Source organism: Siphateles boraxobius, unplaced genomic scaffold (assembly GCF_051911475.1).
Source record: "Siphateles boraxobius isolate OS27281-9 unplaced genomic scaffold, OSU_SipBor_1 139, whole genome shotgun sequence".
NCBI lineage: Eukaryota > Metazoa > Chordata > Actinopteri > Cypriniformes > Leuciscidae > Siphateles > Siphateles boraxobius.
Window position 1 is genome coordinate 610001 of NW_027508743.1, and position 25000 is coordinate 635000.

At 37.9% G+C, this 25000-nt stretch overlaps 1 protein-coding gene across 1 annotated transcript in view; it reads right to left on the minus strand.

Moving 5' to 3' along the window:
• Positions 1–25000, minus strand: part of slc45a4a (solute carrier family 45 member 4a) — a 52432-nt gene that overhangs the window by 25433 nt on the left and 1999 nt on the right. Inside the window, exon 3 of the mRNA XM_077230114.1 lies at positions 4322–5138. Within this exon, the coding sequence (XP_077086229.1) occupies positions 4322–4604 (283 nt within the window). The 5' untranslated portion in view covers positions 4605–5138. The remainder of the gene's footprint in view (positions 1–4321; positions 5139–25000) is intronic.

Sequence of the window (25000 nt, forward strand, 5' to 3'; positions counted from 1 at the left end):
ATGACGTGCAGAGATTATTGAAGGCTCTTTTGAAGGAGCAGTTCATTGAAATTACACAGTTAAAGCTCAATAAATAATGGAGAGAAAAACACTGTTCAGAGGAAATGTGTCCTAGGTTGCCGTCATGCTACGCTAGGAAGATCTAGCGAGAAGTGTAGCTAATAGCTAACTGGTGCTGCAGTGCGAACGAGTGAAAAAAATCAAAAGAAGGGAGTGAAACTGCCTACATTTATGCATTTAGCGGATGCAAACGTGACTTACACTACAATTCAAGGTGCAGTATTTAATAGGGCTGGGTAAAAATATCGATTCATCAATGCATTGCAATTATTTGTTATTCAAATCCTATGAATGTTAATAAAGCACCTGTTTGTTACAGTTGTGGTTTGTATTCAACACATGTACAATATTGTACAGTTTGTTCTGCTAAATAAACCATGACAGGAAACATGCTGGGGTCAATTTGGTCTGAAACATTGGTAATACTGCACACATTATTAAAAAATATACTCAGGTACTTAATTACTTGTGTATTTACTAATTATTGAATCGATATCGAAGCTAATAAATCAACATCGAATCGAATTGTGAAATTCCTAACAATACCCAGCTCTAGTATTTATTATTGATAGCTAGTGCTTGAAATGAGTACTGCAGTTCAAATTCAAAATATTGAAGAGAGTGGTTTCTCACGCCTCGACGCACACGCAGGGTTGCCAGATTGAGGATTGGTAACAGGATTGAGCGATAGAAGGTGACGAGCTTTACACTGATTTATCCATGTTTTAATATGCCTCTGGTCATTCAGCTTTATAGATAGATGCATGCTGAGGCTTTTTAGCTCATCTGTGATCTCTGACCCAGTTCATTTGTAAGCTTGGCCAAAATACACTGTTTCACCAACTGGCAACCCGGGGTGTCGAAATACTATTGGGTGAACTGGCAGTGGGCGGAGCCACACAGACCATAACAAAAACAGACATTATGACACGGAACACACATTATAAAGTAGAATAAAAAAAGTGGCATTGTTTTTCAGAACAGAACTGCCATGTTTCCTAAATATCTCCAAAAGAATATTCTTCTGCTTTACTACGATCAACTATATTACATAAAACAGCTTTAAAGGGTCATGAAAACTCTTTCAGCTCAAGTCTAGCTCACAATCTTTTTGAAAAATGCAACTTAAATGGGCGTGGATGGCTGTGAGAAGAAGGGAGGGAGTGGGTGTGGCACGGCAGGGGAGAGGGGGAACTGTCATCAGCCAGCAGTGTTGCCAGATGTACGATAATTATCGTATATGTACAATAATTTTGACCTCTATGGGATTTTTTTCATTATTGATCGTACAATGTACGATAATTTCAGAGTTTTCAATCGTTCGTCCAAACACACATCCTACCGCTTCTCTCTTTGACCCCGAATCAATTCGCAGGCTCACCTGCCTGCACGCAAGCACGCAAGCACGTATACACACACACACACACACACACACACACACACACAGGCACCACACGGTGTCGCTCGGCCCGCACGTCAACACTAAACATTCACAAGTCTCCCGCATTAAGCATACAATTGATATATTATCGAAATATTAAACATTTTCATAACGACCGCTTATTTAACAAAAGGCAAGTAAAATGACCGGGGTTACATTTTAGACACACACACATACCTCTGAAGGGATAGAAAAGTCCTCAGGACTTGGTACCGCATTACTCGCAAGACGTAACTTGCATTGGTCATCGACAACGCCGAAGTCCATCATTCTCCAGTTCTCGAAGCTCTCTCGGGTAAAATGTTTGCGGCACACGTATTAGATGTGTCCGTGGTTGATGGCCAACCAACTGCCCTAGCCCTGTCTAGGCCTCGCAGCGCCGCCGCTCCCACCACGCGCATCACGCGCGGTCCGTAGGGCACCAAGTGCTGAGGGGGGCACCAAAAATAGCCTAATGAAAAATCAATCATCATATCATAGTCATAATAATTATAGTGCCGATATTATTTCATTATAGAAATATTATTAGGCACTTTTTAGGGATGTATATAACAAGACAGGCGGAACAAGAGTATTTAATTGCTCTAGAAAGTAACGATGGTGCCGCCGCCGCCTCAGTGTTCCGTTGGATTGCGCGTTAAAAAGTTAAAGTTAAACCGGCAAAAATAAAAGTTTTTTTTTTTTCCCGGGGGCGGGGGGCACCATAAAGGAATTATGCTTAGGGCACCAAAATGTCTAGCAGCGGTACTGAGGCCTCGTCTAGCCCTGGCAGCAACGCGGGGAAATATATTCAACCCACTTTGACTTTTGCACCACGAAAATATACACTAAGTTGCGTCCCATGATTGTCTCTCTCCTTCACTACGCGATATCACAGTTTGACATGTCTGTCATTGGAAAGATCCACGTGGTGTCATGAATAATTAAGAGACAGTGTCTTCTCATAGGATATAAAAACTCAGTCTCATTAATAATTATGAGAGAGTGATGAGTCATCAACGCACTATACAGTGCTCTGTGACGTGGACACGATGAAGATTTTAAACCCGGAAGACGAAAATAGTGGAAAGGAACTAAAATTTAACCATTTTCACCCTACTATTAAATCTAACAGATGCTAACATTGTCTTCAATGGTGTTCAACACGCATTCCTCTGTTAAAATCTCAGAAAATTTGGTTTAGGGTTTCATGACCCTTTAAGGTGTACATCTGATCAGTTCATGAATTCCCAGGTAATTTAAAACATGACCTTGTCATCGCTATCGGAACCGAGTTCCTGCTTTCTTGGAAGAGACAAGCAAAGAAATGACTAAGAAAACAACAGCTTTTTTGGGGTGCAAACAGAGTTTTCAAGAGACAGATACTGTACCAACAACAGCTGAAACTCCAAAAATTAGAATATCATGCAAAAGTTATAATTTTGATGATTATGGCTTACAGCTTATGAAAACCCCAAATTCAAAATCTCAGAAGATTTGAATATTACATGAAATCAATAAAATAAAATAAAAGGATTTTAAATACAGAAATGTCGGCCCTCTGAAAAGTATAATCATTCACATGTATATAGTTATATATACTAAATATATTAGTTTCACCTTTTAATTTGAATTACTGAAGTACATGAACTGCTCCGAGTTTCACCTGTATATCAAAACATAATATTTATTCAGATCATACAAGCCTTTGCTGATCAACTTTAAACAACAGCAGGTGTTCTGACTCTAAACCTGACGCCAGTATGATCAGATCTGACTACAAACACAAACCAGACTCAAAAACCATCAGTGCATAAAAAACAGATAACACACACTGTACATCTGTCAGGAAAACATTTTCTTCCGCAGCAAATCAGCATATGAGAATGATTTCTGAAGGATCATGTGACACTGAAGACTGGAATAAGGATGCTGAAATAAAAGATTGTATAAACTGTATAAAAGATATTGAACTGTAAGAGTATTTCACAATATTGCGGTTTTTACTGTATTTTTGATCAAATAAATGCAGCCTTGAGCAATAAGAGACTTCTTTCAAAAAAAAAAAAAAAAAAAAAATGCAAGTCCCGTTCTAGATTTTTATCCTGCTAAACATAAAAAATACAGCAAAGTGTGAATTTAAAATGGGTTGTGATTGTTAAAGTTAACATGAAATGGTATTCACAGAGTTAGTTGGGTTCCTTCATGAAAAAAGGCAAAAATAAAGTTTAGCAGTAATAGATTTAAGTCACACATACTATGTAAATATAAGTAAACAATATCCTGTTTAGGAAAGGAGACTTCCTGTTCAGAATGAGCACATAAGAGTTACTGTTGTTCAGCATTATGATTATGAAGAACAAAAACACGTCCTCCAGATCCAAAACCTGTTTGCATGAGAGAAATAAAGGCCTGGGGTGTCGTTTACATAATCTATGAACTGGCAGACGAGTCATGCAGCGTATGTCTCTCTCTCTCTCTCTCTCTCTCTCTCTATCTCTTTCACACACTCACATCTTTGTGAGGACTCTCCATTGATGTAATGGTTTTTATACTGACCAAAACTGTATATTCTGTACCCTTACAATAGCCCAAACCCTAAACCTACCCATCACACACACACTATCCCCATGAGTCTGTGCATTCAGGTTTAAGTCCCCACCAGAATAGAAAAACATGTATACACACACACACCTGCAGCAGAAGAGGCCTGAAGTTTATCCAAAAAATAGAGTGAAAACATCATAGACCAGCTCGAAATCAAGGCACAAATATCAGATGCGTGTAGGATTTTCTGATTTGTTTTTTTATGATGTGCATGTGTGTGGTCAGCAGTCTCACCGATCTGCAGCAGCACCGGCGTGACCAGCGCCGTCTCCATGGCATAGCAGAACTCTCTCCCGAACATGACGGCTCCGTGCATCACCCACTGGCGCAGTGGGATCCGGTCTATAGAAACCTCGCTGACTGACTCCTCCTGACACTCCAAGTCCCGCCCTCCGGCCCCGCCCGCTCCATTAGCCCCGCCCCCTCCTCCATGTTTCTCCGCGGCCGGCCCCAGGGCCTGCATCTGCACGGCGTCGGCCTCGGTGTTCTGCGGGGCCATCCTCGCTGTCGTCGGCATGTACTCGGAGCACGGGTCACGTGTGGCTCCACGCACGACCAACAGCAAACACAAATCTAGGAAGAATAAAGCCTTTCTGTCGGGGAGCTCAGCCGTGGATTGGACTCAGAGAGAGGTATATATCCTGAAACGTGGCGTTTCAATAAGGCCTCCTGCAGAAGCCCTGGGATGGGCTGAGTCGGGGGATTTGGGTCTGACAGGGGAGGATATGACTCTATCATGAGGTCACTCCCGCTGGTGTGATGTATGTCAGTGTGTATGTGGGAGTGAGTGCGTGTGTGTGTGTGTGTGTGTGTGTGTGTGTGTGTGTGCGCTAGTGTGTGTATGTGCATGTACTGGTGTGTGTGTGTGTGTAGGTGTGTTTACTGTCTACTGGAAACAGTAAAAATCCATATCAATTCCCATTCAGTTAATACCAGTTTCATGATTTGTATAGAGGCGGTGCTGTAGAGGGTGGAGGGCAGGCCGAGGGGTGAAGGGCAGGAGATACCAGACGGAAAGCACCGGAGAATCCCCATGGAGTGACCGATCAATCTGAAAGAGGGAAGGAGAGAGATAGTGTGTTACTTGAATTCACAAAAAAGGTCTCACATAATATGCATTTACTTTAATACACATAAATGCATGAACTTTTATGCACATAAATGCATGAACTTTTATGCACATAAATGGATGAACTTTTATGCACATAAATGCATGAACTTATGCACATAAATGTAAGCACATAAATGGATGAACTTGTGCACATAAATGCATGAACGTATGCACATAAATGCATGTAATTTATGCACATAAATGCATTTACTTTTATGCATTTAATTTTATGCACTTTTATCCAAAGTACCTTACATTGAATTCAAGGTATACATTGAATGACTTCATGCATTCCCTTGGAATTTAACCCACGACCTTGAATGAATGAGGCATTTATATAGCGCTTTCATATGTACTACTGCACACCCAAAGTGCTTTACAATCATATCGGGGGTCTCTCCTCAACCACCACCATGACATTGGTGTTGCGAGCACCATCATGCTCTGCGGTGCTCACACATGCAAGACTCACTGACTCAATGCTAAGGTTGTTTCCATCATATTAAGCCATATTATTTCCCACTCAATATTGTTGTTTCACTAAATTTTTTTAAATAACTGCAGTTGTATGCATTGATAAAGCAGTTGCATGTTGTCCTGAAGCATTTCTCTCGAACATTCCTCATTTTTTTCTATTTAATCTGAGGCTCTTGAGTTCAACTCCAAACAAACAGCAGAATTAACATATTTGGCGGGATTATACATGGAGCTTTCAGAGATTAGCGCTAAAAATGCGGCTGTAACTATGGCACGTTTCAGGACAGGACGGAAATTCCCGCTAAACGCCCAAAGTATTAAAGTGTGCGCAAACAATCAGCTCCGCAGTGGCACTTTATAACCCCCTTAATGTGACTGAGATGTGCGGTCTTGAGGACTCAAGGTTCAGACTGGAGTAACAGAGCCCACATTGTGTTTGTGCGGGCCGAGTCTCCTGATTACCCCACGCTGCTGTTTACGGCTCAGAGGATTCAGAAACCAGGCAAAGAGGAAGGGAAACAAGCATTTCCTGAATGCCACACCAAAAACAAACACTGAGTAACACAGTCAATCCGCCCGGGTGTCGATAAGTGACGCTGAAGCAGCATTACTGTATCAGAACTGTATCAGGCGCTCTCAGGCTTGTTTATCATGTGAGACTCTGATAAGACACGAATACTATCAGATTACAGCTCTGTACAGCGTAGTAATGAAGTGCGGGGTATTTAAATATAATACATTTGGAACAGCTGACTAGGATTCCCATGTGCCACCTCGGGGTCACAGGGCCGAATGTCTGATCTGCCAGCTGATTGGTTTACCTAATCCTGACTCCATCCTCAGCCAGAGTCAACGGGACACACAGGATCTGCTCCCAAATCTACTGAGCTGCTTATGTAGACAGATTTAATGTATCATAGGCAGGAAGAAGCATAATTACAGAAGTAACAAAGTAGATATTTACTTTAGTTTACTAAGGTCAATTTAGTAAACTGAATGCATTGTTACAACCACAGCGGGAAAAAAATATATAGATCCAAAATAAGCAAGACAAATTTTTATTTATAAACATTTTGTAAATTATTATACAATATTTTGATATTATTTAATATAAATTAAATCTTGAAAATACACTGTACAAATGTTCTATTTTGAAAAATAGTTCAAATCTAATTTAAAATGGACATTTACCTACTTTATTCGAGTAAAACAATAAATCCCTGAATGCAACAACCGCAGCGAAAAAAAAAGATCAATGCAAGTTGGCAAACAAAGCAAGACAAATGTTTTGTTATTAATATTATGTTAAGTATTATGATATTAAATGAATGTGCATAAAATAAGAAAAAAAATTCTATATAAATGTTTATTATATTATTCAAATTATTACACAATATGATATTAATTTAATGTGTATAAAATATTGAAATATTGATATTTAATTTTCCATCCACCAAACAAATCAAGACAAAATGTTAATTACAAATATTTAAATTATTACAAAATATTATAGTATTAATTTAATGTGTATAAAATATGGAATACATACTTTTTTTTTTTTTTACTAATTTTAATTTAAAATGGACCGATATTTACCCCAAATAAATTCTGGTTTTAACTCAATTCAAAGGCAGCATTGCATGTAATAAATCTAATTTAAAACAGACTTTTTAAAAAACACTTTTTTATGTATTTTTATTCTTTTTAGAGATTATATATTTAAAAATCTTTCCACAGTTGACAGTTTTGTAAAACGTCTAACAGGCTGAAACGGGCTCCCGGCCGAGACTCCCTGCCGTCCATCATTCCTCAGGCATCATTTCAAACACAGTGTTGAGTTTCCCCAAACTGGCACTGAGAGCTTCACGCCATTAGCAATAAGCCAATAAACACGAGTATTACAGAATCAGCCACATCAAAATCATCTTGAAAGGGTGTCGAGCTGCTCTCCTCAGGGGCTTCTGGCAGGCGTACCATCTGCACCGAACGGGGCCTGTCATGTGAGAAGGGAACGGGGGCCCGGACGGGTCGCGCCGGATTCGGTTCCACTGTGGAAAAACCTCTCGACGGCCTGTCAGAGGAAAACTGCCATCCAACCCGCTGCCATTCTGCAGAAAACTGACTCGAGCTGTGTTTCAGAGAGACTGTTTGAACGTGATGTGATTAATAAACAGAAAACTTTGAGCTGTCGGTGGGAACGCGAGTGAATAATTCCCTTCTCACCTGTGCGCAGATTCTTACATAACATCACATGAGACCGAAGTATCTCACTTTCTCACAGACGTGCAGAACACAATTACAGACCAATGGACTGAGATATGTGTTCACGAGTTTGTCGGATATTAAACATCACACTGAACAGGAAAACTCATTGCGCTATTTTCCACTTCTTTGTCAAGTCTTGCTTGTTTAACATGCTTGTTCAAATGAGAGGAACAGTGAATCTGGTGTCAGTGCATTGATTCTTTTCAGGACATCTTACAAATGCATAATGTTAAACCATCCGTTATAAAGACAACCGCAAGAGATCAGAGAGGGAACGGTAACATCAATCACTCAAGTGACACACACACACACACCTCACCAGTCTCTCCACAATTATGAATCATCTCTCCATCAGATCTGCTGATGCTCAAAGTGTGTTTGATCAAACGGTGCAGAGGCCACACACACACACACACACACACACACACACACACACACACACACACACACACACACACACATTAAAATCACATCATCCATCGTCATTTATTTTCTGTAGCATTCTGGGATTGCATTTTCAACAAGATGCATGCAATGCTATTTTTTTCAGACAGGTGCTTTATGTTATTAATGCACCCGAACACTACGAGTGCCAACAGTTAATACAGCTTGTGTTACACACTAAACATCTCTCCACTTCCCCGTGAGCGCCTGTGTTGCACACTTAAATCAGGGACGGAGAAGTGCTGAGACGCCTCTTAAAGTTCAAGGTTACAAACTATTTTTGATACAGACTAGGTTAGATAACATACAAATCTGCAGCCAATTTTAACCTGTTTATTCCCAACACCTGATCACATGATCCTTCTGTATTCAAACATGACAAGCACACACACCACATTTCCTCACGGTCAGCAATTAACAATCGATCGGTCAGACTCATTTGCAGCGCATTAGCCAGACGCACGACAGTGCTTCAGCGTGATTGACATCTCAATGTTACTCAAGACAAAAAAGAGAGACATAAACAAACAGAGAGATCTTAAAAATGCCCACGAGGGGCCGTCTGACCTGTGCTCTTAATGTCACACACTTTTGCATTCTCACACACAGCTGACATTTGACTTCTAAAGCAGTCGAAATTGGGGGGAAAAAAGCATTGTTTCTTTACTAATAATTACATTTGTTCTTGAAAATAAAAATAATTATACATAAAAAACGAAGAAGTAGAACTTCAAAATTAGAATATTAAAATATCATGATAAGAAACTCAGGAGGAAGAAAAGTTTAACCGCCATTTAAAGCGACCAACCACTGTTTTTTTTTTTTTTTATGCAGCATTTAAATCTGAAATAGATACAACAACAGTATACTTGCACATAAATAAGTCTCTGCTAATAGCTGAAAAATTATTGGAAATGTATAGTTAGGGGTATAACAATATATCGCAATACAATTTGTATCGTGGATAGTGACAATATGTATTGTGTATAGTTCACCCAAAAAAAATCAAGTATACAGAGTTTCAGTGTCAGTACTACATTAAAAACACACACATATATATATATATATATATATATATATATATATATATATTTATTAGGGCTGTGAAACGATTAATCGCATCCAAAATAAAAGTTTGTGTTTACATAATATATGTGTTTGTACTGTGTGTAATTATTTTGTATATATATATATATATATATATATATATATATATAAATACACACACATACGTGTATATATAAGAATTTTTTATTTATATATATATATATATATAATATATACATGCATGTTTGTGTATTTATACACAAAATAATTACACACAGTACACACACATATATTATGTAAACACAAACTTTTATTTTGGATGCGATTAATCGTTTCACAGCCCTAATAAATATATATATATATCAATGTTTAATATAATGTATACTAATGCAACGGGGGAATATTTGTGTCCTGATAATGCCAAATGTCGGATGTTACCAGTAAAAAGTGGCCTAAATTATTTTAAATATATCAAGTCAGTGACAGAGTTCAAGCATATTCGTCTAAAATAATTCAGTATTTTCAGCTTCAGCTTCAGAAACATGAATATTGTTATTCTGGTGTCTCTATTGTCCTGTGCGTTGTGTTTCCAGCACCAAGTCCAAGACTATTCATTTACACACACAATGTAACACCAGATTTAGCATTTTATTCAACATTACATTATTTGTTAACCTTTTATCACGTCTTGAGTATCGCAATAATATCGTATCGTGAGTTCAGTATCGTGATATGTATCGAATCGTGACATGAGGGTATCATTACACCCAATAGTTATTCCATGATATGGTGTGTGCGGTGCAGAAATTACACACACACCTTTCAGTAAAGAACTTCGAGTACAGTACGTAGAAGCAGATTTGACAGCCATTCCTATGGTGGTTTACACAGAGAGCATGTCTTTCACACGTGAGGTGAGGGAAAACAAGGACATGAGAGAGTGAGATAGAACGAGAGGTCAAGTAATGCTAACCTGCCGCTGTGGGATGAAATAACACACAGATAAGAAGACTGATCGTTCAGTTCAGCGGCTGAGAGAAAGAGACGTCCGTTCACACGCACACAAAAACACTAGATTACAGGTGGCAATTTCCCGCAGAGCTCTGATTTTCTAAGCAACAACCTGAGATTGTTTACTGTAACAAAACGAACAATATCAGCATGGGCGTGAGAAGCTGATACTAGGAGTTTATTCCTGGAGAATGTTATTTAATATCCATTAGCATTCCCATTTAGGGCTGCGCAACATATTTAATGCGATTAGAAAAATACAGGAATTTACAGTAAATTATTTTAATTGCCATTTTTTGGAAGGAATTAATCGATCTAGAGTGATTTTGTTGTGATTTTGCATCACCCAGAACATTAAAACACATAAACATAAAAATTACTTTTAATTCTGAAGACTTTTTTGTGCGAACCATTCTCACACTAGAACTAACTCAAACCTCTTTTAGTATCCATAAAGTCAACATAATAATAATAATAATAATAATAATAATAATAATAATAATATAAAAAACATCATTTTGACCAATTCAATATAACTATAAAATATTGATAATAATAATAATAATAATAAATAAAAATATTAAACAAAATAAATATATTGTAACAGTATAATTGTACTGTAAAATATATATATAAAAAAGTTAAAATTACAATTTACAACTTAATTTCTTCATTTTCAAACATCCATCCATCTAACTTTTATTTTGGCAGTTTGCCAGTAAATAAAAAAATATGTGCTGTGTTAATTTACAAACGTGCAGCTCATGAAACGGTATTTCAGATAATAACACTAATAATATTAATAATAATAATAATACATTTTATTTGTAACGCAATATATATTTAAGCAAAATCCCAAAGTTCTTGAGCAGCAGACGTGCCAATAAACACAGTGCCGCGCTTCACTCTGAAACCCACGGCGCAAATAATGATTTAGCTCAATCGCAGATTTGGTAACTCGCACTAAGCTATCTTGCGATATCGATTTTAATTCAATATATCATACCATGATATATAGATATATGATCAATAGATCACCATTCAAAAATTGCATTTACCATTCAAAGCTAAACATCACAATGCTACTGAAATGTCTTCTGACCAATCATATCTAAGAACCATAATTAAACGTTGTATAATAAAACATGGAATAAATTCTGACTGATTTTTTTGCATTGTCAATTACAGTATTCAGATAAAACAATTGCATAATACAGATACCTATAACAGTATTGGTACTCTGTTATTGGCATCGGTCACGAAGCCAATGCAACATTGTACAGCTGACCCAAATTACACTGGCTAAGTTTCATGGGTCAGGCTGACTGCAGTCGTGGTATCGGGTTTATATTTGTACGTGTAAAACCTCCTCCCCCATCCGGCCTACATCCATCCGCTGATCCTGGGGGAACCAGATCCACGTCACTGCAGAGAAACTGGGGACTATTTGGGTCAGTTTATCAAAGGTTCACGAGGCACACACGGAGATCAGGTCAGGATGATTATTGGTGGGATTCAGGTGGCGCTTGGATTATAACTTCATCTAGCAATAACTGATCCAAATCACAATATCCCAAAGTGAAATATTTCAACTACATCTACATGCCAGGTTTCCACCTGTGAGAACGCATTTCACAACTAAGGTCAGACATAACAAAAACATACAGTGTGTATTGCTGTTTGCAGGATGATTTACAATCGTCAAGTATTTGACCATTTGGCCTCACGAGTAGCATGTACGTGTAAATCACAGGAGCGCCAGGACATCGTGTTCAGACACGGAAAACAAACTGGCTTTCGGACACTAGCTTTTACTTTGGCTGTTTGTGCTTATTAGTGGTGTTTGTTGCTCATAACACTGTGTGGGGTGTGAATGTGATCAAACTCATAACACTAATTATTAAACTTCAACGTGCAGCATTTGATCCTCCTCAACAAGACACGTGATTAAAGAGGCATGCTGTTATTTTATACTCAAGAAACCACTCAGAACACCAATAACATAGCAGTGATAGAAAAAAAGTTTATTTTGAGATCAATGGTAACATTTTATAATACGGTTCATTAGTTAATGTATTAACTAACATGAATTAACCATGAGCAATACGTTTGTTACTGTACTTTTTAATCTTTGTTAATGTTAGTTAATTAAAAATAAAGCTGTTCATTGTTTATTCATGTTAGTTCACAGTGCATTAATGTTAACAAGATTTTAATAAAGTATTAGTAAACGTTGAAATTAACATTAACAAAGATTAATGCTGTAGAAGTGCAGTTAATTATTAGTTCATGCTAACTAATGTAGTTAAATAATGTTAACTAATGAACCGTATTGTAAAGTGTTTCCTTTCCAGATCAATACATAGGCTACTGAACATGACACATCTAGCAATTCAACAGCAAAAAAATGAGCATCTTTCCTGTTATTCTGCGCTAATCTCATCCATCTATCCAAGCCTCCATGACTTCACTAAGAGTGAGAACCAATCGATTTCTGATGCAGAAAAACACAGTTTTCGTCAGATGAAAGTGTGTCGCTGGAGTAGTGCATGAGCTCCTCAGGAATGTAAACAAACACTGCAGGTGTGTGTGTGTGTGTGTGTGTGGTGTGTGACGCAGTGCTGCAGTGCAGGAGGAGGAGCCTAATGTGTGACATCATCAACTCATCAAATCTTCCCTCTCTGCCTGACCAACAGCCGCTGCGCAAACACACACACACACACACACACATTTAACTTGAGCGTCAGCAGGTTGTGTGTCCTGGTCAGCTTCTGTAACCAGCTCTTCTTATGACTCATCTTGCTGACTGACACACACACACACACACACACACACACACAAACACACACACTCACACACAGAAAGGATTTAAAGGGCCAGTGCTGCATCAGCGTGATCCTGCACCTGCGTCAAACCGTCAAACGAGTTAAGATCACTCTAATCCAAAACATACTACAACAAAACAATGACTGTGTAATTAGCAGGGATGATGACGATAATGTTAAGCATGCACTTTAATTAACTGTCTGGAAACCTCTAGCATCTATCTGACAGGCAAAGAGAAACAGTGACAGCAACAACACGCTCTAGCACAGAATTAAAGCAGCCATTTAGATTAAACACGAGCTAACCAAGCGGCAACATTCTAATCTGAAAAATGAAGCCTACCCGGAAGTGCGAAAAACTGCAATACATCGAAAATCCGCTAGGGGCAGGTACCAAAATGGAGCAAATGTACATAGACCCCATGTTAAAATGTCCGTTTTCACAGCATAAATTCATGTTTTTACAGGTTGGTCCCATGGACTTTTATTGTATTTTTCGATAGGTTCCGAGTGCCTGACAACTGTGAGGGGGGTGAATTTGTTTCTAACTCGTTAGATTAGATCGTATTTAGATATAAAATGTATGACAAATAAGGGCGTGGTTAACTTTGATTGACAGCTTGATTGACAGCTGATAACGGGCTGCGCCGAGTGGAATTCCTGAAATTTGACGTCTCGGCCATGATCTGACACAACACATCATACCACCTCTGTATCCTTTCTGAACATTTGTATTGAAATATCGTACATAAAATGGGTTGCTCTGAAACTGCGATAACCGACACTGTAGGAGGACTTCGCTCCATTTTTCCAGTAAGTGACATTCCACTAGGCTATTTCACGTATTTCGCACTATTTAGCATCAATGTTTGGGAGCAGTGGCACTGCAACAGTTAGCATTAAATCGCCTCAGATAAGTTAGCGTCCGAGGTACTTTACCTATGGTTATAACTGACGTTTGAAACACTCTAAATGCGTCTGCCAATATAATATAGCCGAATGTCCAATAAAGCTGTTCTCATTACCTATATTATTTTTGTCAGAAAATAGAACAAGTAGCTATGATATAGTGAATGACTAACTTTTTTTATATGTAAAATTATCTGAATTGAGAGAGTTCTGGACTGGGTGAAAGCTCTGTGATAGTGAGTTTAACAATTAATAAGCACAAGAAAAGAAAGGAAATTAAAATGGTCAAACAAAACTCTTTAAATATAAAAAAAGAGAAGCAGATAAATGACAACTCCCTGGAAAAACTGGCGTGCGCTCCACACATGAATGTGGTGCTGCTCGTCTCAGCCATTCACTGAAAAAGTTAGACGCAGAGAGAGTGACGGCAGGGAGAAAGCAAGAGCTCGCGCTCGCAGGACAGGACTGGCAACATCTACAGGTTACTGAGGTTTGTCTAAAAAGTCACTAGATTTGTCGCTAGTCGCTTTTTTGAAAAAATGTCGTTAAAGGGGTCTGAAAAGTTGCTAAAATTGCGACAAAGGCGCTAAGTTGGCAACACTGCCTAGTCTGCCAGTCGATCTTAAAACGTTACAGATAGCTGAGGCTGCCTGATTGAAGAGGCACGTCCACCGGCCGGCCAGTCTCACACATAGCCCGCCCTTTTACCCATATATGGATTGGCCAGAAGGTGGGCGGGGTTAGGATTTCCCAAGATTTTCACAGATGGCGCCGCCCATACCCCCCATAAACGGCCTCAAAACCGTTATTCAGAAAGTCTATGGGTGAGGTCACAGACGCTTTGTCCATTTTTTTTACAGTCTATGGAGCTAACTCAGGGGCTGTTTACACAACACCGTTTTCAACTAAAAACTTACAACTTCGTATGTGTTTTGGCTGTTCGTTTACTCCACAATGGCGTTTTGGGTGCCTGAAGACGCAAACTTTTGAAAACGGGTTTCAAAAATGCGAATCACTGAAGACGATGACGTCATGCACATGCGTATAATCTGTTCAGTCTACAGTGTTTCATCGCCATCTACTGGCCTGGCAGAAGAATACAGCATTTTCAGTCGTTTTAGCTGATCCGTGTGAATGGGAATCGTTTTGACAATAGTGTCGTCTGTACGCGGAAAAACTTCCCTCAAAAAAAAAATTCACACCCTCAATCTGCTTGCAATCACATCATTCTCTAATGGGCACAGCTGATTGGTTCCTGCTGTATCAGTAGCCAATGAGCTCGCAGCTCAAACTTCAATACTTCAGCATTTGCTTTAGCAGTGTTTCAGAAACCCTCCACCTTCCCCAGCTCCACCTGTATAGATCTGGTACGGGTAACTCATGTACACTACATTGTACAGCCGCAGCTTGTCTTACTTGCTCACAGCAGTGTGTCGTGTGTGTATTGGCAGCAGCAAATCCTGTACTTTCTTTGCAGCATCAGTGTAGCAGATCTATTCCACCAAGACCAAATACATTAACACTGTCATATCATCATGAAATATATACAGTATACCTTTCAATCTGGTAAGAAAAATAAACAACTAGTCTATCCTTTGAATTAGGTTGTTTTTTTTGGATCCTATTGAAAGATAGTTGTTCTTGTTATAGGCATAAACTTTGATAAATTTGATGCATTTTTTTAAAAACAAGACTTAATATCTTAAGTCGTTTTGCGTCTCAAATAAATGCATCTTGATTTAAGAATGTTTATATATTTATACTAGAAAACAAGACAAAAATACAGAGCAAGAAAGTTATATTTTGGAATGTGCAACCCAACAGAGGAGAAAAGGAGTACCTAAGTGAACACAGGCTGTTTTCAGACATGACCGTCAGACACTCCTCCTCATCATCATCATCATTGGCATCGGCTGCCAGTAGAGACGAAGGCCGAAGAGCAGTGTGTAACGCAAGCCAGTGTCCTGCCAAACGGGCAGACGCCCAAGAATCTCCCAAACAGAGGAAAGCACTGGAGGAGTCAATGCCGAGCCCGTGGTTTTCCTGGTAAGACGTGACACGGCTTTACGGCACTAAATTAAGAGCATCGCCCCTGAACACTGCGGATGTTCCCACATCAGATCCGATCTATTAGTGGACCGACATCTACGTAAAAAGCTCTTATGGAAAACAAACAACTGACACAAAGCTCAGACGAGTACACAACATTTCAAGGCATCAACATGAGCTTTATTTATCTCTTTCCCTCCCTCCTCTGACACGCCGAAATTCCTGATCGATTCAGTGTAAGGGTGCGGTGAACTGCACTGCAACTTGGAGGTGACAGGGACATTGTGGTTAGTTGATGAAGAAGTCAGATCACATGGGGCGGCAGGTGTTTGGGACAGGCAGGGTGTCGATGTTGGGCCTGACCCAGTTTGGGTAAGGTGTTGGGTTGCACTGCTCTGCATGGGGCCTGAACACATGAAGATGTCTGCCCGGCTGAGGCAGCATTAACAAACATTATCTTCTTCTATTACTCCAGTCTGATGAAATGGGAATTAATTGTGCTGATTAATTTCAAGGCTCAGCATAAATTATGGCAACAGACCTTAAAGAGAATTCGTAAAACGTGTTGCATAGCAACAGAGATAAACCCGGGCTAAAGGGATACGGATGCTATTACTGGACTGCAAGACAAAAATGCACATACAAAAAACATACATTTTTCGCAATATAATCAAAAACAAAATTAACCAAACTAGGGCTTTTCGATTCAAAAAGAAATAGATTTGCTGTGCTTGTTTGTAGGGCTACACAATTTGGCCAAAATTGTGATTATATTTGTATATGGCTCTAAATGAATAATAATAATGTTATTATTATTCATATAATTACTAAGTTAAAAAAAACTGAAAAGTTACAAAATAAGAAATTTTATTATTGCAATATTTCACAGTAAAATATTTTTAAATAAGAATAATAACTAACTATTTAATAACTACTACTACTACTACTACTACTACTACTACTACTACTACTACTACTACTACTACTACTACTACTACTACTACTACTACTACTACTACTACTACTACTACTACTACTACTACTACTACTACTACTACTACTACTACTACTACTACTACTACTACTACTACATTAATTGCTAAATACAAAAAAAGGTAAAATATACTAAAAATGCATGCATTTTATTTTACATTACAATTGTAGAATAACAACATAATATTTGTGGCTGCCTGAATTTCTATATTTTCAAGTGTTAAACAACTGAACTTTTATTTAGTCTGAAAACTGCAGGAAGACCTTAAAGCTTCTCTCTTGCAGAGAAGGGCTTCTCATGACATGTTTGTGAAGATGGTTGATAGTTGACGCACGATGCATTGTCACATACACGTTAATGAGACTGAAACTCAGAGCAGATCCAGAGTTTGTGTGGAGCAGCATTTACTGCCAACCGAGATGCTAAAAACACCAGATGATGAGCAGCTCGCGTGTAAACCAGCACAGTGCTGCGCTTCACTCTGAGACACACAGCGCATAAATGCATTGAATTAAATCACAGCCTTTGTCATTTGATAACCGCACTAAGCCATATTGCAAATTCACATTTATTTCAAAGAATTGTGCAGCACTACGACAAACTGCAACCAGAGAGAAACAAATGCAACTTTTGCTGACAGCTCTTGAAAAACACTCACTCTGTACGCTCTACTTGAAGTATTTGAAACAGTATGCACCATGCAAATGATAGACATTACAAACAACAAAATGCAACATTGACCCATGACCTAAATAAACTGCATGTTGAATTCAATGACATCTAGTTAGTTACACACTGTATTCTGATATTGCATGCATATTGGGCATACTGTGCACAACATACACACTGTAAACTGAGGGAATAGTATGAGTAGTATGGTAGCATGCATTTCTGAACACAGCTAAAGTATGAGGATGTTTTGTTCCATTGGACAACATCGTCCTTAATCCAAACCTCTCTCGTTCCCACTGCAGAAGAAACAACACTTGTTCAAACACAACAACAGCACGACTCGAAACTCCCAAACCAAGATCTGCAAAAAAAACACATACGGCTCCTCCCACGACACACGGACCTTGATGGAAAATTCCAGGCTGAGAAAGTGAGGCCTTTGCCACAGACAGTCGACCTCTTATGATGCACAAAAGAAAAAAATATACACTCCAAGTTTAAAGTCAAAAACTAGGCCGAGTGTATGCAAACACAAATGTACTGTATGTTACACAAATGCATTAGGAAAAAGCCAACAGCTCCGTTACCAAAAGCTGCCTTTCTGTCCACAACAAATACATGCAATCCGATCCCTGCATCCTAACTGAATCCGAGCCTCACACGTGAATGATCTGGAGGCGGCAGGTTGCTCTCGATCAGGACGACCCAGGCATCATTACCCAAGCATGTTTTCACCAAACTACTTTAGTTTATTTAGAGTTTGTATCTCACAATTCTGACTTATAACTCGCAATTGTGAGTTTATATATGATAAGTCTGAAAAAAAAGAGAAAAAAGTTGCAATTTCCTTTTTTCTTTCTTGGTGAAAACAAGGTTAAATTTCAAGATACTATTATAATTTTTGAACAATTTCATTTTTATATATTTGGTTTTCATTTTAATTTCAGTCGAAGTTTGTAATTTTGTGGTGTTTTTCCCTGTTTTTTTATTTTTTTATAATATTATTATATTTTTATTTATTACTTTATTCATTTCTACTTATTTTAGCACTTCAATCTATACAAAAATGAGAAATGTTGCTTTTGCAAACAGCTAAAAATTATTTTTTTTAAGCGTTTCTTTATATTTTATAAGTTTATTACGTCTTTTTTTATGGTTTTACTTTCAGTTTACGCAATTAATATTTTTCGGTATTCAAAGAAATACATTTTTATAATGTAAATTTCTTGTCCATCTTCAAGCATTTCTTTTTTCCACATTTAATTTTTTTTTAAAACTGTATAATGCATGTCTTAAACTTCCCTAAAATGCTGTCTACCTAGGTAGTCAGCTCACTAGGTTTGTAACACAGTTCTTGTGGTGTATTAGTCAACAGTCCAGACAAGAGTCGAACCCTTCTTGAATATTTAGAGTTCACAAAGCAGTCTTTGTTCGTACAATTTTTTTTCTTTTTCTGCATCTCACACACACACACACACACACACACACACACACACACACACACACACACACACGCAAGCACGCACGCACGCTTTAATTATTAATCAATCTGATGTGAATTATTTATGTTAACTTAAATGTTCAGTTTGGAAGGTCTGGCTCCCAAAATTAACTCTTCACATCATTTTTTTAACCAGGTTTGTCTATCATCACGTTAGGTGAGCACACGTGCCCTCGGGGACCGCAGACACACACTGAGTGTTACGCAAGAATAAATATGAGCGAAAAATCATCACCAGTTAAAATAACCTTCTTTTCATGCGATCTGTTCTGGTTAACAAAACTCTTACTCACAGTGCTTTGAATCTGTGTCTATGTTATTTTCAACACTTACTAATACATTATTAAAATCAGAAGTTGAATGAACACTGAACAGTTGTATTTTAAAACTAATGTTCACAAAGATGAATAAACACTGTGACTATGGATTTCTCAAATGTTAACTAATGTGTGTGAACTAGTGTGAGCTAATGTTTGGAACAGGAATATAGAGAGTGCAGATGACAGGATTTGAGATGCAACCCATTAAAACAGAGTCTCTAAAGATAATCCATTATATGTTCAGATCTGATGTTGCAACGTCACTGGAAGGAGAAAGTCTTACAGGCTTAGAGAGATTAGCAGAGTCATTCATATTTCATATTTTAATCATCTTTAAATGAGCTTAAAATGTGCAAAAGATCAACCTTTGTGATGATGCTCAAACAAACCAGCCTCTTATGAAACCAAGTGAGCTCCCTACACAGTATTGCATTTTTCGTTCATGCACTGCAATGATATTTTGAAGCCCAAACCCATTTTTGGGTGAACTATCCCTTTAAGATTGCGGAAGAATCAAGAGAAATGTGTGAAACATAAGTGAACTTATTAGACATTACAATACTATTTTTTTTTAATCCCATATTTGAGAATAATATATATACATATTTGTTTATACTTAGAGTATTGTCACAATGCTTGTGTTATTAATAAAAACTAAACTAAAAATAAATTACCAATTGAAAAACAGTTGAAATAAAACATACTTAAAAATGAAAATTAGAAGGCAAAATAAAATAAGCACAACCAAATCACTACAACATTTAAAATAAGAATATAATATATATATATATATATATATATATATATATATATAAAATTCAAAGCCAAATTTAAAAAATATTTCTTTTTTCTTTTGCTGCAGTTCACACACACACACACACACACACACACACACACACACACACACACACACACACACACACACACACACACACACACACACACACACACACACACACACACACACACGATTGGAGATTGCCATGGTGATATTTCAGTTAGCCTAATAGCTGGTTTGATTTGCATTGAGAGATGATCTTATGGGAAAAAATCATTTTTATAATTAAGGCATTCCAAAAGATAATTTTTTTATTCCTCTTTTTAGTCAACTTTAGCATTGGTGTGTTCACTTATGCTAAGCACTTATGCTAGGTCATATTTAAAACCATCACCAAATTAACAAAGTGAAGGCGTCAAGTGTTTTTTCCTTCGCACCGAATTGTCCCAGGTTGTAAATAAGCAACGACCCTGAAAAAACGTACAACAATGATTATAATTCTGGAGACGATATACAACACCCCAAACAGAAATCTGATATTAGAGTAGCGACAGTGACCCGAGCTTAAGACGATATCTGGACAGATGGACAGACATGCAGTGCAAACGCAGAGAGGATCTGTCTGGCTCTCCGGTTAATGTTGTTCTTGAGCCGAAGCCAACTTTCTCAGAGCTGATAAACTCACCTGGAGACTCGGCCACACAAACACAGCAGAAAGGGCTAAAACCACACACAATAGAGGTGTGTTCACGAACACACAACAGCTTAGCAACCTCAAAGCGTTCTTTCAACATTATAAAAACCACATGATCTCATAACAATGCGTGAACAAATGACAAGACGTTTCCATTCATCTCCAAACCAGTTATCCAAGTTGACAGGCAACAAGTTTTGACAATTACAACATCGTTGCAAATAAAAGAATGAGCTCTGCAAACAAAGCAGAGCATGAACAGAATAATGTGGGAGAGTCCAGCGCTCAGAACGTCCTGTAACTTTAGAAACATGTGAAGAATTATGATACAACCCTTAATGAAGCCCCTGTAAACGCCGTCTGTGAGCCTGAGCTCTTCTCTGGCGTTTGAGCTGATGAACTCTGAGGAGGAGGAGGAGGGTGAAGGACGAAGGAAGGGGTTTCAAATGGTTTCGCACAATCGTTCCTGCGGTCTCTGGGGAACCGCACTAGCTCAACATCTGTGACCGTCTTCTCTATTCACACCACATGACAAGCACACGTCGAAAAATAGACTGGGACTTTAAAAAGAGAAGGACATAATAGAGCGAGGCCTAAAAACACAGACTTGCAAGACATACCTAGAAACCAGAATAATCACAGAGACTTTCTTGAATGCCCTAGAAATTACCCAGAACCATACATTCTTAATAAATGCATCATATTGAGCATGAAAAAATATATAATAATAAAACTCAGGGCTTGAAATTAACTTTTTTGATCACCAGCCACTGTCGATAGTGGTTTTCCAAAGTTACTAGCCACTCAGCAGTTTCACTGGCCACAACTATGACATCGAAACCATGGGGAAAAACTGCCATATAGATATTTTTAATATCATATCATAATTTGGCTGCAGGTATATTCGGCTGCTGTCACTTTAAGACCTGATGCACGGATCTATTATACTGTTACACATGCGTTTTCTTTCTCAACAGTTTATGTTCACTTAAAACATAACTGAATGTTTATGTGAACACTCGGCAAGACCGGCATTTTGACATTATTTTTTTGAGTATTTGACTGTTAAAGCGCAATAAGCAGCGAAAAATGACTGAATTTAGCACTGAAAGGCAGCTTTATGTGCGCACAGTTTGGGTGTTTGAGCACAAAATCTGCGGGAATGAGTCAAATTTAGCGCATTAAGCTCAATCCCACACCGAAATTCGTCCTCTGTAACAGCAACAATATTCATCCGGAGCAAATGAAACGAGTGAGTGAGTGAGTGGAGGCGGGTTTGAGTGTCACTCGCTGTTGCAGAGATGAAAGAGAAAGAGCAGCTGGTATCATCCATCTATTCTGGGAAAAATTGGTATTGGAAGAGTTTAGATATTTCAGTATCGATATGCATAAAACAAAATCTATATTTTTGACAACACTACATTGCACATGCATTTTCAAAAGACTACAACTGAAAAACATGTATATTTCAACCCGCCAAAGTGGCTAGAAGGAGCGACTGCGTTACACGCCACTGCTTAAACCCAGTTAATGTCCAGTGTTGATGTCATGCCCTGATAATAACCATTAGTTATTAACCATTAGTCATTATAAATCATTATAAAAATTCTAATCAAAATGGAAAAAAAGATGTGGAAACAAAAGGCATGTGTTACTTTATCACGCTTTAAATCACACTAGAGGTTGTGAGGATGAAACCGCAGAGCTTTAGAGTATCGGACTGAAAAGTCCTCAGTGTTGAGAGGCTTTTACTAAATAAAGATCTTATGCAACCGTCACTAAAGTACTGCGCTACTGTCCTTGTGTCGAGAGAAGAAGAACACACTGCATTCATTTGCTCCACTGAATCCATTAGACCGTCAAACGGCCTAGAGAAATACAATTCTCACGAAGGCACATTAAAAATAATGCTGCATTATCAACACAGCATTCTAGCTGTGCTAAAACACACAAAGCATTATTCATAAAATAGTTTATTTGATTAAAAAGTTGTCTTAACGCTTAAATCTGATATGTGCAGATTCATTTGCTGTTGCAATGCTTTCTTGTATCCAAAATGAAACAAAATATAAGCAAACCTTTCCTAAAAAGATTCCACTAAAAACGAACAGTGTGAAACTGTCACAATGTTACTCTGTCCTCAACCAAACGATATTACCGGTTACACACTTAAACGAAGTAAACCATCTGTGCCATAATGAATATGAGCTTCCACTCGTGCCAAAAAGAGAGTCAGCTGCTGTGTACAACACATGTGTCCGTGTCTACAGTCATCACCTACTTGTAAAGATTAATTAGTATATATGTTGATGTGTGTGTTTTGTGCATGCCCTTCTGTAGAACCTTTATTAAGAGCAGTAACAACTGACAGGAAAGACAACACAAATAAAACAGACAATATCAGTAGACAAGCAAATGTAATGTATGCACAAACTGAACACCATACACTCTTTTTTTTAACATCCATTCAATTCCACCAAAGGTTGTTTATAGTGGAAAAAGGTTCTTAAAATCCCCCTGTGGTGTAAATCCAGCTTTTAATGTTGTTTATATGTCTATGTGGTGTTTTTAATATGCTTTAAGATAAACAATGTGTAAATTCATAAGTCGACAGCATTGCTGAGTATTTTCTCCTTAAAACTGCAGTGAACCAAAGACAGTCTCAAAAAAGCGGTTTGAAATTGCTGGTGTTTCTGACGTCACAAACTACCTTGTAACCAATCAGATCAACGTGTGCTCGTCAACGAGTGGATCTCTGAGTGAGTGAGTGAGTGAGTGGAGGCGGGGCTCATTTGCATATTCATAGAACCGCGTATACTAAATGAGGCAAGGGTGTCAAGTTACATTCAAGCTATTTTAAGCCATTTTTTATTTTGGTGATCAAAGATGAGTTTAAAGGGATAAAATGATTGACTACAGGAGGACTTTTCACCGAAAGGTTCTTTGGGGAATCGAAAATGGTGGTTCTGCTTCACTGCAATGGTTCTGCTTCAATTTGCAAAGAAAATAGTTGGACAGCAGGTCAGTAATCTGTGTTTAAGTGTTCTGGATTAATGCAAACGGCTGATCTAGACTGTGATGTGAAGCGTTCAGTAGCAGATTCAGCTCGAGGCAAAGCTGACACCCGACATGCTTCACCAGCACCATTCACAAACACCTCGACGGGAGCTTTTTTCTGACACACAAAAAGCTTTTTTTTTTGTTTATACCTCGCAATGTTGACTTTTCCCCCCCAGATATAAACTTCACAATTCTGAGGAAAAACTTTGAGAGATTTATTTTGTTGTAGAATTAAGCTTCAACTGCACATCAAAAGAGCCCAAAACTAGCAGTTTTAATTTGAATTCTGAACAAGTTTAACCCTGTCACCCGATTAAAACCTCACTGAGTTTTGCCAGATAAATACAGCTAAGATTTCAAAATAAACTTTTTGTGAAGCTAACTCCTTTAAAGCTTGTAGTTTAAGTAATTTGAAAATGTAGTTGACAAACTACAAGCTGCTGCACTGAGTTTTACGCCGATCATGTGTTTGACGTGACCAGATCAACTTACACAACACAGACAGAGCCGACACAGGTCAAAACTGACCACAATCCAGCGGCTTTGGCAAAAAGATGAAATATTAAAAAATAAAAAAAAGTGTGTGTTTGCATATATATATAATATATATATATATATATATATATATATATATATATATATATATATATATATATATATATATATATATAAAATTATTAATATACATATTATTTTTTTAAATAATTTTCTTTGTTTATATATATATATATATATATATATATATATAAATAAATT